Source organism: Chlamydotis macqueenii, chromosome 1 (assembly GCF_036417535.1).
Source record: "Chlamydotis macqueenii isolate bChlMac1 chromosome 1, bChlMac1.mat, whole genome shotgun sequence".
NCBI lineage: Eukaryota > Metazoa > Chordata > Aves > Otidiformes > Otididae > Chlamydotis > Chlamydotis macqueenii.
This window is the reverse complement of record NC_141556.1, coordinates 190,142,273-190,157,539: the sequence shown is the minus strand read 5'-3', so window position 1 is coordinate 190,157,539 and position 15,267 is coordinate 190,142,273. Positions and strand designations below refer to the sequence as shown.

Genomic DNA, 15,267 nt, shown 5'->3' with positions numbered 1-15,267 from the left:
CTTCCTGTGTTAACTGAAACAAGCAGATGTGGAACCAATTTATTGTGCATAATTTTTTCCAGTCTCTGCTGAAATAACTGTGAATCTTTCAAAACACCTTAGATATAGAGTAAATAAGGAGCTTTTAAAGTATTTTTTTTTATTTTCTGTAGAGTTTGCTCAAATCAGGCGTTCAAATGCAAAGTCCAGCACTTGACAGTTTGTAGATTTTTGAGGCTCCCTGGGAGATAGTGCGTAAAGTCTAAAAGCATCTACTAAGCTGTACTGATGCATAAATGTTGTTTTGTCTTGGGAGGAACAGAAAGTCTGTGACAGAAACGCTTTGTAAATTTAATGATCTCTTTAGTATTTTTGTTTTCTGTGTTTATTAATTTGTATGTAGCATTAGTCATAGTTTACTGGGAACAATACATCTTTGAGAGTTCCACTGTAAAAGTAATTGGTGTGCTATAAAATACAGTATAAAGTATAACTACATTCAGATAATTCTTTAGATAAATTGTTAGAAAGAAGCATAATAGAAATTACTTAAAATTTTTTGTATTGTCTCCTGTGTAGTACTAAAGTGTATCTACCTTTAACCTCCTAGAGTCTACTGGAAAATACGACTAGTAAGACCTTATGTACTGCTATTTTGGGTGAATGCAGAGATTTAAAAAAAAAAAAAGAAATTCCACCTACACTTGCATGGTCATTTTTGTATGCCCAGTTTGTAAGTCGAAGTATGGCAGACGTTGATAACCTACATGTTGACAATTTAGGCACATAATTGTGATAACTGAACACTCCAGTCACATACCAATACTCATCTTTTCTCCAGAGACAGGGTTTAGTGCATGTGTAGATGTACATACATCTTTAGAAGTAGATGGTCCACATTTTTTTAATCTCTGCCCAAGTTGACACCTTGTCTATGACTTTATTTTAAGAAAATACTCAACATTCATAGTCTAGAAATAGTACACTTTATCTAGTTTGCAACTGAAAGCTGAAGCATTGAGTGTCCTTATTTACTCTTGACAAGCTATATAAATACTAATATATTCTTTAAATTTGTGAATAAACTACACATTAGGGATCCTCTTTTTTTTTTCTCTAATAGATATAAACATTGTCTCTATTTTAATCCATTTATAAGATTTAAGTAAAAATGTGTGTGTTTAAACTGCAAAAAAAGAAGTCTCTGAGGAAATAAATTTTTTCTCCTTCCAAAGATTTTTCTTTGTTTTTCAACAAGGACTATTTTCTCTAGAAATGAGTTGTGAACAGTGAGGCTATTTCTGCTTGTTGCAATTTTTTTCTTTAATACATTATTATGCATGGAATCTAGTCCCCTACATTTTACCAAGCAGATATGGTATATACAATGGGTAATTTAGAACTCGATGCACCATATTTGGTTATTGTGATGTTGTCAAATTGAATATAGAAGAGCCGAAGTTTTCTGCTTTTCTCTTCCTTGGCACAGTAGCCTGGTTCTTTCTCCCTTATCCAGTCATGTAAGTTTTAGAAAATGTGTGGAAATTGAGTATGCTGGAAGCTTCTACTTCTCTGCAAAATCTGAATGAAATGCAATTCAGAAGTTATTATGGAGAGACAGGCAGATGGACATGTAAGCAGATAACTGAATAAACCTTGTTTCTTTCAGAAACCAGGCTATAAATAGAAATCTTGAAGCTTACTGGGATATAGGAAGGGATCTGGGTAGCTGACCATGGAGGATTGTGGAATAAATATCTTCAACCCATATGTTGGAAATATATGGCACTTTAATCTATCACTCACTCACCTTAATGAACTTATCTCAATGTATCCTTTTGAAAAAGGGAAATGGTATTATTCTTCTTATTCCTGCTGGACAAGCCAGGCACCAAGAGGTCTGCAGTTTCTTTTACTTCCAGTCTTTTAACCAGATTCCGAATAAAATAAAACACAAAATATATTTTTCTGAATTATTACAATGCTGTAGTACTGGTAAAATAAAATACAGATCTTAATTTTAGTCGTATCTCAAATAAGGGTAATAATGTCTTCTTGACTTCATTAAATGAAGTAAAAAAGCCTATGAGAGAATCTAAAATTAATCACACTAATAACATTGCCCTACATCTTAACATTTAATGAGGCTCTTAAAAAATCATTCTTTAAATGTATTTCCTAGGAGAATCTCTCTGGCCACTCCTCGACAGCTTTATAAATCTTCCAACATGACTCAGCGCTGGCAGAGACGGGAGATATCTAACTTTGAATACTTGATGTTCCTCAACACTATAGCAGGTAAGGCTTCTAACTCTAATCCTTCGTAATATGTTTACGTTTGTCAAAGTCTTAAGCACCATCACTTCATAGAATACATTTATCCCTCAGAATTCAGCTGCAGCTTTATGATAGACTCTGAAACACGCACATTAAATTTTATCAGAAAATGCACAACGATCACTGAGACTTTAGATTCATATATTGTTGTGAAGGCTGTTCCTTGCTCCCCTTCTGCCATTTCCTCTGCTGACAGCTTTGTCTGAAGCTTTATTAGAGTCAACAAACCATTGCCAGAGAGTGTCTGGAAATAATAATGGGAAAATGTAATTTCGCTACTTCATCATTCTCAGCAACAGCAACTAGACAGCAGAATAACAACAGTATTCTGCCTAGTACAGATGTCACCTGGATTGTGGTATGATTAGATTACAGTAACTTTTCTCATTTAGTTCTTTGAGCTGAAATATAATATCAGATTAGGTATTTAAAATGAGAAATAACTGCCATAGACATCCATTTGTTATTGGCAAAAAGAAGAGCTTTTCTGGCAATTGTCATTAATTAAACATACACAATGGCATTTTTCCTTTCACCTTTCCCTGTTAGTGCTAACTCCTGTGGTAATTTTAAATGTAAAAACCAGCAGTTTTCTACACCATATACAAAGATTTCCAGGAGGTTGTCTACTATTACAATTCCTGCCTGTAGCACACATGCTGCTTATGAACCTGCCTGCGGAGAGACTTGCTTAGACATTTCACTCCAGTGAGCTTTAATTTGAAACCCAAATTAAATTCCACCAGGCATCACTTTGTACTCCAGTGTTACAACTCTCATCTTTACTTAATCCTAATGTTTATGCTTGAGGTTGTCCTTAGGCCAGACATAAGACAACTGTAAGTGCAAAACCCAAATGTAGCACCTGCAAGTGCCTGTTACGCTGTCCAGTCTGAGGACAGTCACTGCGTTCTTCCCAGTAGGACAGTGGCAGAAATCAGGAGCTGTCAAACCAACTTACTTTGAACCTTTAGGCTTTTGCCCCTGTGCTTATGTGGTAGTCATCTTCCATGCATCCAGTCTTACAGATGTTAATAAATGTGTCATCAAATTATCCCAGTGTGATATAGAAGTGCTACCCCAGGACAGTTGAAATCTGAGGGCATGTTTACCTTGTGCTGTAAAGTCCATATGGTGCAGTCCCATGCAGGCACACCAGCTTGGCTCCTGAGCATTATAGCCACAGATCTCTGCTGAAGGAAGGAGCCCTGCTGAGCGTTTATTACCTCTGGCGCAGTGCCACAAGAATGCCGCTATCCTGCTTCTGGACACTGGCCTGCCTCCAGCCGCTCTGCATCTCTCACACGTACACTGCCCTTCTGGTGATGAGGAAATGCAGGCAGAGCCTTGCAGGCTTCCTGGCCACCTCACCTGAACTTGGAGGGTTTACTGGAGAGCTGGGAGGTTAGCCTAGATCCCCTCAGTCCTTGTCCAATACATTATCGACAGAACTGTCCTTCACTTGTAATTTCCTTTTTATGTATTCATTTCTTCTGTAAGCAGTCTGTCTAAACTCTTTAAATGAGAGTAGACAAGAGCTGAGGCAATTTTTGATAAATTACTTTTCATTTTTAATCAGTTTAAAACCCCAAGGTCATTTATTTTTAGGTACATTACCAAAGCATCTAAACCTGGAAGACATCATTATGTCTGAAATCAATTAGGAATTGCAGTGACACTTACGCTAAAATATCCATCAGTAAACAAGCTTCAGCCTGAAGAGATTCCTTCAGAGTATCTCAGAGGTCCCAAGATAAATGTTTTTTTGACTTCTTGTTTGATACTAGTACTGCTAAACAGGCTTTATAATCGAACACTTGGGTGGTCACAATGAGCAAGTTTCTCTGAATGTCATCTAGTGTTGTTCACCTGCCTTACAATAGAATGGCCTGACATTTGCATTCCAGATACCACCTGTTATGCCCAAAGTTTGGCATACTCTGATGGCTTTTTGTGTCTATGAGCTTGTATGGTATTTGGAAAAAATGAGAGCAGCTTGCTCAGTACCTTAGTAGTGTCTCTCCCTGAGTCAAAGCACTTAATTTCTGGCAGATTTTTTGCTATCAGTCTCTTACTGGTAAATCTCATTTGTTTGTGTAATCTCGTTGTTCTTAATTGTATAAGCTCACTTGCTTGTTTTCATAGCATTACCTACCATCTTGTGAAGTCTTTCAGCAGTGCATGATCAAATTCAAATTCAAATTAAGGAAAAGACCATATTCTCCGAAAGAGAGGGAGGTAAATTTGAGCCTTTAGAAGAAATTCAGCCTAACTCTTTGTCTCCATCTTGTATTGAATGATTTATTTTATAAAGTCATTCTTTTTAATGATGCTTTGAGGTCACATGGATCAACAAATAATGTTTTCTGAAGGACAGCCAATGTGCTGATTTTTACAAGCTTTGGAAGTGACCAGTATTGGTTAAATAAAAATTAATACCTGTGCATATTTTACTGCTAAGATGTGAACAAGATGTTGAGTAACATTTGAAGACTTTTCTTTGTCACAAAGAGTATCCTTTACTCTGATTTTTATATCAAACCCATCTGCATTGCTTGGCTTTTGCTAATAGGTCCTTACCAATCTGTATATTTTCTCTTCTGTTTTAATTTTCCAAGAAGGGTAACAGTCATCTTGTTAGGTTGGGAACAAAGTATCACTGTAAGATCTAATAAAAGATTTTGGAAGGATATCTAAAAGCAGCTGAGATTCTTGTGTGCTTTGCCAATAAGCAAGAGTGTCACATCTGATAGTATTCCAGAAGAATTAGTGAAGTAAAGGGTCCTGCTGATGTCTCTATGACTATTGCACCTTAGAATGGCCTTCAATGCAAAGAGCTTGTAAGAAAGCGTGATTGCATTGCTGTATTATGTGCTTTCTATTTCTGCTTCTTCATTTTTTAAAGATTTTGAAGATTCACAGTCTCTGTGAACCTATATAGATAAATAAATTTCAGTTGCTAATGTCATTCTAACATCTGCACTCACTGATGCACTCATAGAAACTTGTGATTTTTTTTTTTTAATTATAATAAAATTTACTCTCAATGGCTGAACCTTGATACGTGACCAAAGATACAAACACACAAAACCTTTTCTGAAAACAACATAAGAGAATTAAAACTGAGTGAAACCTAACAAGCAATTCTACACATGACAATGAACTTTTTATTAGAGTTTGGAACAAACCCTAAAATTTTACAATTTTCTGACAGAAGCGAAAATGCTCCAAAGATCAACCTAGTTTTGTAGTTCTAATGAAGTCTGCACTTCAGCTAGAAAGCTGACTTCCAAAAACCCATTAAGAACTTGGGGGTATTGCAAATAATCTCATCATAAAGTTCCTGGAAAGCCAGAAACCCACCCACAGTGGAGTGCACGTAAGCTCCAAGTCCAATGGCAGTGGATAAAGCTTCAAAACACAAATATAGGTTAGAAAGCCTAGAAGTTCTCACATCACTAAGCTGTTTCCTGGCTCCACCCACTGGGAAACTGTGGAGTCAGGAGCTATGAGGCAGTCTGAGTGATACCACTGCTTTTACAGCTGTCGCTATATTTCTGTAAATAGTCTATTGAAATATATTTCTCAAAAATATTTCCTTTACAACAAATAGTGTTTCCCGATGAAGCACTAAATATATATATATATATATATCTCTACCAGAAATACAGTACTGGAAGTAAAGTACCTCTACTACATGTTGCCCTTGTTTTGATACACTTGAACTGATAACTGTCCAGATACACCTGTGTTAAACAGAAGCAAATTGTTATATTCGCTGTAGACAGGACCTTTGGCAGTCAAAGAAAATACAGGATTTTCTGTTTTGTACACAAAGATAGAGTATTGAATATATTCATGACCTCCTTTTCCAAGTAAAGGCAAGACATATTTTCTTTTCTTTCTTCTTTGGAAATCCAATTTCCAAATATTTTAGATTATACTCTTTTGTAATAAGATCCCATAAGAAATATTTCCTGAAAACATACTAAAATATACAACTTCCTTGCCAGTAATTGTTCGTGTAGACAACGGTGGCCTAGTTTTAGATTATAAATGCTTGTTTAAGCAGAATCTTCTTTTCTAACAATATCATTGTTTTTAGCCATTGAGAAATATATGCATCAAATTTTTTAATTCATGTTGCCATTTAGCTCCTACTGACTTATTCAACATATCTGAGCTGTAGCTTAGTCACTTAAGAAACATAGAGGTTTGGCACTTAAGAAATGTGGATTATTTGCTGGTAAGTAAGTGATACATAGGTCCCTTCATTGTTTTCCCTTCTCTTCCAAATAAATAGAAGTCTACTAACAAAGTGGTTTAGTACAGTTCTTGCCAATTCTTTGTAACTTCCTTTCTTCTTACAATGGTGCTTAATTAGTATCTAGCCCTTTACAAAACAGTAAGAAATCACTCATGTTTTCTTGTGATCCTTTTCTGAAGTTATTCAAGAAACAGCAGCCTTGGAAAGGAGACATTCAGAAGTGAGGCTTCTGACACCAACTCATTTCTTTCACTTGTGACATGCAACTGGGTCCTTTCCCACAAGAAGTGCTTTGCCTGCTTGTTAATACTGCTAATTGCACAGAGTGGTTGGTCTCTGTAGAACAGAACCTCTGAAATAAATATACGAACCTCTCCTTAAATGTTTTCCTGGTTTGCCAATATGTCTGCCCTGACAAGCATGGCCCCTGGCTATTCTATAAGTTCTTAATCAATGTTTGAAATACTGAAGTGTCCCCTTGGAAAAAATCCATCTTTCTATGACTTTTTTTTTTTTTTTTAAATCTTTATGTCACCCACTTACCACCTCTGAAACATTGCCTGGCTTTGTTTTTAGTTTAACTATTTCTGTTGTGATCTGTACTCATGACTTAGGAACTGTCTACTTCAGCTATGATAGATCTCTTTTTTTCAGATCATTTTCTATCTGAGGATATATGATTACCATCACTTGTGCTGGCCTGAGGACTCATTGCAATTTCAGTTCAAAATCACTCTCCATTTTCAAAACTCTCTAAAGTCTTGTTTCAACCTGTTTCTCTGGCCCTCCAGCCAACTATTTTCTCGCCTCCCTATTCTGTTTCCAAGGTCTTCACCTCTTTCTTGCCCTCTTTTCTGACTCGAGGATATTTCATCATGTTTACAGCTCTGGGTTCTTCTCCCAAAGGTAAACACTGCACTCTGCTACTTATCAATCAGTCTCAATGTTATACTCTCCGTGCCCCTGGTTTTTGTCTTGTTGTGTAGACATAAGCCTTCCTGGCCACCTTCCCCCAGCTCCTACCTATTCCCTTCTCAGGGATCCTTTCGTTTTGAAGGCTTGGAAGCAGCTAGGATTATACTAATTGTCCTTTCTTCAGGCGCACAGGAAAATGCCATATTGCATGTGATCAGCATGTATGTCAACTGAACCCTCTGGGTGACATAGGGAAGAAGTAATTTTTACTATGCTTGGTTACAAGATTATTGAAAAAAGTACTTAAAAGTAATCCCACCACAGCAAAAGCAATCAAGAGGAGTGGGAACAAAAAGTCATTTTGCGATGTGGTAACAGTGCTCACTATTTTAGTTAGAAGTCTAGTTTTCATATTATTTCTCAGTATTTAACTGATTTCTGCTGTTTTTTTTTTTCTTTACAAATTGCAGTATATTAAATGTGTGTTTGCTTTGGTATTTATTGGAATTTTGATTCTTTTAAATCCTACCTGCCACAGCTTTTAAAAGAAGTGGAGAATAATTCTATCCATAATTTTTGTAAGTAATTTCTTGCAGTGGAAAGGGATTATTTTTAAAGATTTGTGGAAAAAAATGACATCTTCAGTCAGGTAATAAATTCAGACGAACTTCTTCCCCCTCCCTCTTTTTTTTTTCGCCTGTTTAGCATTTTCCACTTTTTACTTTGTGATGTACAAGCCCTCACTGGTTAATTATGTATATATTTAGCTACTGCATGTGTTGGGCTTATTATTGTCATCTAATTAGATGTAACTCGAACTACTTGCTTCTAGAAAAATCATTAAAAATTCTTTCCTAATGACCTAGAGATGACAAAATGTCTGTAAAGTGTGAAGAAGCAGACAAGCACAGGAACATCGCTCTTAAAGAGTGTTAATCCAGATGCTGCAATCATCTAATTAAACAATATTTTGCTGTCATTAACATTTTCACCAAGGAATTGCAGTTATAATTTCTTTGTCAGCTGTCTCTAGCTCACTTTACCTTTAAAACTAAAGTGCCATATAAAAACATTAAATTGGATGGTTTAATTAAAAAGGTTTTTTTAATGAAGAAACATATCCAGTATTTCTGAGATCTCATTTACTGTGCCTCAGTTTTATTGTTCAAGTAGATTAGTGTCATAGGCTTGCGATATTTAATATTCAGCCTTTAATATTAATCTCTGTAAGCCTACTTGAGGGAAAATCTGAAACTTCTGAAAAGGTATAGGGTCTACCAAGAGCAGTACAGGTTTATGTTTTATATTTATTTAGCTATTTATTAACCAAATAATTCTTGCTGGAAGCACCAGACAATTGATGAGATGGCTGAATATATTCATCTGCTGACTTTACTCTGATAATAATAATTGTGAAGCCAGAACTGAACAAGAAAGCATTCCTAATAAAGTTAAACCACTAATATTTATGCATGTTTGGAATTAGGGATTTGTAATCCCATTACAGGCCTAGATCACTGTCCTCCACTCAGATAAGCATAGATGTGTGGTCTTACCTCATCCTGTAGGTTTGGTCTCCTTTCACAATTTAAATTATGGTTCATCTTCTCAAGTCATTTTTATTTGTTGATATTAAAAAGAAAATTGTTGAATTCAGAAAAATAAATCACTAACTTTTTTATTGAACAAATTAAAAACTATTCTTAGTAATTCATCTCTTCATAAATAAAACTTGTTTTATAAATATTGAAGTAGGAGAGAAGTAAATATTTTGTTGTTTTTTTTTTTTTCACAAGACTATGTTTATATTTATCAAATACATAATCACTAAGGCTCCATTGTTTGTAACTTATCCTGCCTCAGCTGAGAGATAAAGTGCTTCAAATTATTTCTCATTGTGGGGTAAACAAATGCACACAAAAGTTACTCCTGTGTGGTGACATGGAGCTAATTCCACATGATAATTTGTTCATGTGTCCATACTGTAAGTAACCTATCTAAACCATGCAGCAAAGGAGTGCTCATGTACAGCAGCTAAACTTTTTTCTTGCTCTATTCACATATTTATGATTTTCCCATGTGGAATAGGAACAGAACATCAAAGTCTTATTGATTGAATATTTAATTGAAGTGGAATTAATGTCAAAATTAAATAAAATCTCAATATGAAAAATCTCAATTTTGAAATAAAAAGTCATTCTGGATAATCCTAAATTTCCTTTCAAAATTTTGCAAAAGGATGTTCTTACCTTTCCAAATGTTTCTATAAAGTGTTTTAAATTGAAGGTCTTTTTTACTGTGAACTCTTTTTCCATAAAAAAATTTATTATGAGGAATCATAATTTTTGCTTATGCTTTGTAATAGACTACAGTCACCTTGATCATTCTTTTCCTGAATCTCAAAATTCTTTTAGTCTGCTATCTACATAAGCACAAAAGTCTTTATTTTGGGGAAGCTTTTGTACACTTAATTGAGGATTCTGATGGTGAGAAAAACATTTATTGTATAACGGTATCGTTTTATAAAGCACATATTTTATAGAACCTTAAATTTTACAATCTCAAGAAACTTTACGAATGTATGTATGTAATTAATCCCTTGCCAAAGAGGAAAATAATATTCTGATTTGGCAGATATGGAAAATGAGGCAGTTTTCTTACTTCGAGACATGTAGAATCCCCCCAAAAAATCCTAAACCAGTTCATATTCTGCCAGAGAGTACCTTTCCTTTTTCCTGCCTCACACAGATTATTTCTGGTATTTCTTGATTTAATTGTTTGATAAATTTTCATTATGTACAAGAATAGTTTTGCATTAATTCATTGCTGATATTAAAGAAATGGTGGTTTTGTTTCTATCTGTCTTTATTTGTGTGTGGCACACAGTGCTGGTATTGCTTTTTAAATAAAGTTGTATTTGTACCTAATTTTTTTTTTATATATTCTTCTGAGCATGTATGTGTTCAAAATGTAAAAATGAGGACACACTGTTGTTAGCAATATGCACTTTTCCTGGTTTTGGTGAAACTATATACAAACATGTTTCTTGTTCATCAACTTTCATTGAAAAAACAAAGTGTTTGTAGAGCAGTGAAAGTTTCACATTTCATTAAAGCAGAGCTGATTTTTGTGGAGAATTGCAAATGCTACTCAGAACAAGGAGGCCTGTGTTTTCCTGTGCCGGGTTTTGTACCCCAGGAATCTGTCCAGAATCTGGAAGGAAGCAGTTAGTGAGACAGGGTTGTAAATCTGCTGCAGGACTGGGAATTGTTAACCTGGGTTATTTCAGTCTAGTAATTATATTATATAAATACACACACACATGTAATTATGACCTGATTTTGTTTTTTAGGACTCATGTTGCCTATTGTGTGGTTCTCAATAAGTCAATATGGTGGATAGTTCTTTACTGAGCAACTTCATTTGTCTTATCACCAAAATGATAGATACTGCTAAATACCAGCTGACACAGAACTAACAGCCTTTCCCAAACACACTTTTCCTGGTGATGAATTAATAATTTTCTGTTCACTTCATTTGCAGACTGTTCTTTTGAAACTGTATCTGAAGATGTTTTTTGCATGTGTGAGCTGCTGGGATCGTAGCAATGTCATTGTGTTTGGAGAGAGTGGCCTGGGGCAGTCAGCTCTGTCTTTTAGGAGGGAGAAAATGTTTTTTAATTTTCAAAGTGGTTATGAAATAGTGTTAAAGCAAACATGAATTCCTCCACTTTGATTCCACTATTGCAGTGACATTTCACCACTTCTTTAGTGAAGAAGAGCCATTGGGAATAATAGATTAATATGGTCTATCTAGGATCAACTTAGATTTGCAAACCTCAAATTTAGCCCCTTGCTGTTGGACTCTTATTTATTCTTTGCCAGCTAAAGATACTGTATACAGTTGTTAGGAAAATAATAGTCTAGTGGTTTCAAAATAGCTTCATTGAAATAAAAAAGAAAGTTTTTTTATTGGCATATGGTGGGTTTTAGTTGATTTTGAAAGATAACGTGCTCTTTATATTATGCTGATTTCTGCATTGACTTCTGATTCAAGATAACTACATCTAAATTACTACTTTTGTCTGGAAGATTTATACCTGATTCTGTCAAGTGGTGGGAGCATGTGATGCAATTAAAGTAACTCCTAGATTGTTTTTCAGCTGGAGAAGTGGATACCATTTCCTAATTCTTAAAACACTTTCTTTCTTAATAGGACGAACGTACAATGATCTGAACCAATACCCTGTGTTTCCATGGGTTTTAACAAACTATGAATCTGAAGAGTTAGACTTGACCCTTCCAGGCAACTTCAGGGATCTTTCAAAGGTATGCTTCAATTCTATTAAAGACAGTCAGCCAACTCTTTTAGGAAGAGATTTTCTTTTGTATTTATAGTCTGGTTGTTAGGTCTTTATCTTAAGTCAGAAAAGTCTTGAATAGATTTTTCTATTTTAGAATAATTTTATACTAAATCTCTACACTATGCTACTTCAATGTCCCTGAGTGATCTAGTTCCAAACCTGCAACTCCTTCATACCTTCTGACTTACAGATCAAGAGTGCGTCAGACCACTTGATCTCACTAATTATCTCCCTTAGTTTATGAAAACTGATCTTTGGAAATAAAAAGCTCAGACTTAATTTTTCACTTTGTTTTGCAGTGACTAGACGAGTTATATAATAGCAGCACCTCCTTTTGGTTTAATAATTATTCAGTAAACAAGTATTTTGTAGTTTAGACCCTGGAGCATCTGGTCCGTATAATTGTGTATGGTTTTTGTCCTCCAAACAGACTTGGACAGTCAGTGCTTTGTAATAATATGGTTCCTAGTATTTGCTTCTCTAACAGCACAAGACGGCCATCTATACCCAGCTCAGGTACTCCAATTGAGCCAATAGACTGGAGAGAAGATGTGTCCTGGCCGAGCATAGCAGAAATATATCGAAGGGCTCTACCTCTGGCTAACTGGAATAGAGACAAAAAGAAGGGTTTGAGTTGTGGGAAGCATCTTTCTTGGTTCCTGTCAACTAAGAAAGTGTGTGTACTTTCCTACCAGTGAAGGTGGGTAGCCTTTCAACGCCCCCAGCGTGAGGTTTCTGTTGTCTGGGCATGAGAGCTTTCTTGCATCCATGCCACAGTTCCTCAGGCAGGAGGGAGAAGTTGGTTGTGCAAGCTGAGTGAGGTTCAAAACCACAAGAGGCTGTCACTTGCTGACTTAAGGAATGAGGTTGGATAGGAGAAAATGACCCAAAGGCCTGTTCTGCAGCCCCTGCTTTCCCTTCTGCTGCTGATCAGAGGTGAGACTTTCTGGGGCTTCTGCCTTTAAGCCTGCTTTCCTTTCCTCCTCTTCCTGTGAGCACACATCATGGGCAGCAGTGGAGAGATCCCACCCTGGCTATCTCACAGTCTTGTATCCCTGTTGGAAACAGTGTACTTGCAGTACTTCCAGATGTATTGTAACCGTTCCTGGAAGCCTGCTTTTGTGAGACTTCCAAAATAATTTGAGTAGGACTTGATTGCATAATAGCAAATAGAGACACCTAAGTTTTCTCTCCTCTTTTTCTTAAATAAGTAAGTAAATAAAACCAGAAATTAAACTACATTCACAATATGCCTCAGATGCAAACAAATTGGTTGACACTCTTCTGACATTACATAAAGCTTCTGACCTTTCACAATATTATAGGTATGTTTCACAAACGTGTTTTTCAGTTCTATAACACCATTGTAATCTGTGCCAGGAACAAAAAAAAGATAATCCACAGACAAAAGTTAAATAAAAAACAGTGATCATTTTGCACTGGCTTGTTTCCTAGCATGTATAAAAATGTTTCTGTTTTAAAAATAAACCTTTCATTAAGGTTTATCACTAAAAAAGTGCTTACTCTTTTCGAAGTCTCTCAGACTCTTCCTTCTAGTATTAATAGCACTGCATGTGGTGAAGTGCGACAAGATTAGACAGCGTCTCATGACTCCTTCATTAGGTACTTAGTTTTGGTTGAATCCAAATTTTTATGGCAGCCTATTGAAGTATGTAATTGCTACAGGAAGAAGCATGATAGTTGAATAGATAGGTTTTCCTCATGAGTTAGTAAAGACTCATTATGGAATTAGTGCTTGTGTAGCTTATTAAGTACTAGCACTCCTAGTATTGCTCTCCCTTGAAAGGAAATGTAAAATCAAGTCCCTAGTTATTTATGTTTCTTCAAGAATTCATGCAATGTGCACAGCAGTGTTTTGCCTGAGGACCTTTTCTTACCTGATTTGATAACTGCATTCTCTTATTCAAAAGTTACCAGTGGTTTCCTCTGGAAAAGCTACGGTTTTCACTACTAAAAAAAAGCCTGTACAGAACTACTTAAGGAGAGCAGTCTTTCCTTTCTGGCAAGATCTGGGCTCCATTTATCCCATGAATGTGTGAGAAAACACATGTGCAATCTGTAAAGTGTTGTGGAATCCTTCAGGATAAAAGGAGTGTAATTGTCATTTTTTTCCCAGTGTTTGTTATAATAAAATCTGATAGGTTTCATTTCACAATAATTTTAAAAGGAAAAATAGATTGATGATTTTTTTTTTTTGTAAAAGGCAGTGGCCAGTTAATATGAAATGCCTTACTTAGTGCACTTTGGCTGTTATGCATTACTTGCATCCTGTTTCAATTTGTGCATTATCAGTAACAATCTTCAAAATCCGAGTGTATCTGAAGTACTTCCTTGACAATTCTCTTTTCATTTTCTATATTGTCTTGTATCTGTAAGTAAGCACCTTCTTTCTAGTTAGGGAGGTGAATCCTGAGTAGCCTAGTGCTTAAAAGCAGGAGTTAGTGATTTATTGTTCACATTATTGAAACTGGGGTGTGCCATCAAGCCTCAACCAGACCTCTGGGGCAGGCACACACAGTATCCTTTCCGAGAGGAGCCACTTCCTTCTGTCAGATTTTACCCTTCAATGGAGAAATATTCCTGCAGATTTGATGGCAAATCAGAACCTCCAGCTAAACTGTTGATGGATAAAATCTCCTTTGTCAGTTCCTGAGCTTCTGTCTTCCTGCAAGTTTGCCCTTCTTAGGTTTCACAGAACCTCTGTCCTTAATATTTAGTAATTAATACCCCTCAAACAATCTTTTGAAATTGTTTAGAATTCTAACATTATTACATATGTGGTAAGAGCCCATAAAAGCAATGAAATTAAAAGAGAAATCACCTATCATGCTTTGTTTGTTGATTTAAAATAGTTTTGGTAGTTAAATATAGATGCTAGATATAACTTCTTTAAAAAGAGTTAATTTGTGTATTATTGCACAAAGTTCATACAAAGCTCCAGTGTCAATTATGATAATTGACAGTACTTCTTTTGAAATTTTTAAACTTTTCATTCCTAGTCTTTCTGTTTAAAATATGATACACCACCTTTGGGATATCACAACTCCGAAGTGAACATACATAACCAATGCAATTCGTATGTTTTGTGGTAATGAAATTAGTTGTGTTTGGCTTGCTTACAATGTCAGTAATGGTAAAACATATGCCTTTTGCATTTCGCTCAAACTTAAATATTTACATTTCTGCAAAGCCATCTTGAACATATAACTTGTCCTTTCTTCCACTACATTTTATTCTGTTTTTAGGTAGCGCTCCTTATTCTGGTAGTTTTACATCCAAATGTTGCTTGTGCTCTCAGAACAATTATATTTAAATGTTAGTCTGAAAATTCCTCTGCTGTTTTTATTTGAACTGTTTGGAAATCCCCCTGTCAAGTCTTTTTTTC

At 35.6% G+C, this 15,267-nt stretch overlaps 1 protein-coding gene across 2 annotated transcripts in view; it reads left to right on the top strand.

Moving 5' to 3' along the window:
• Positions 1–15,267, top strand: part of NBEA (neurobeachin) — a 509,094-nt gene that overhangs the window by 409,740 nt on the left and 84,087 nt on the right. For both annotated transcript variants that reach the window (XM_086771979.1, XM_086771978.1), the window contains exons 43-44: positions 2,162–2,277; positions 11,714–11,826. In XM_086771979.1, coding sequence (XP_086628105.1) covers positions 2,162–2,277; positions 11,714–11,826 — 229 coding nt within the window. The remainder of the gene's footprint in view (positions 1–2,161; positions 2,278–11,713; positions 11,827–15,267) is intronic.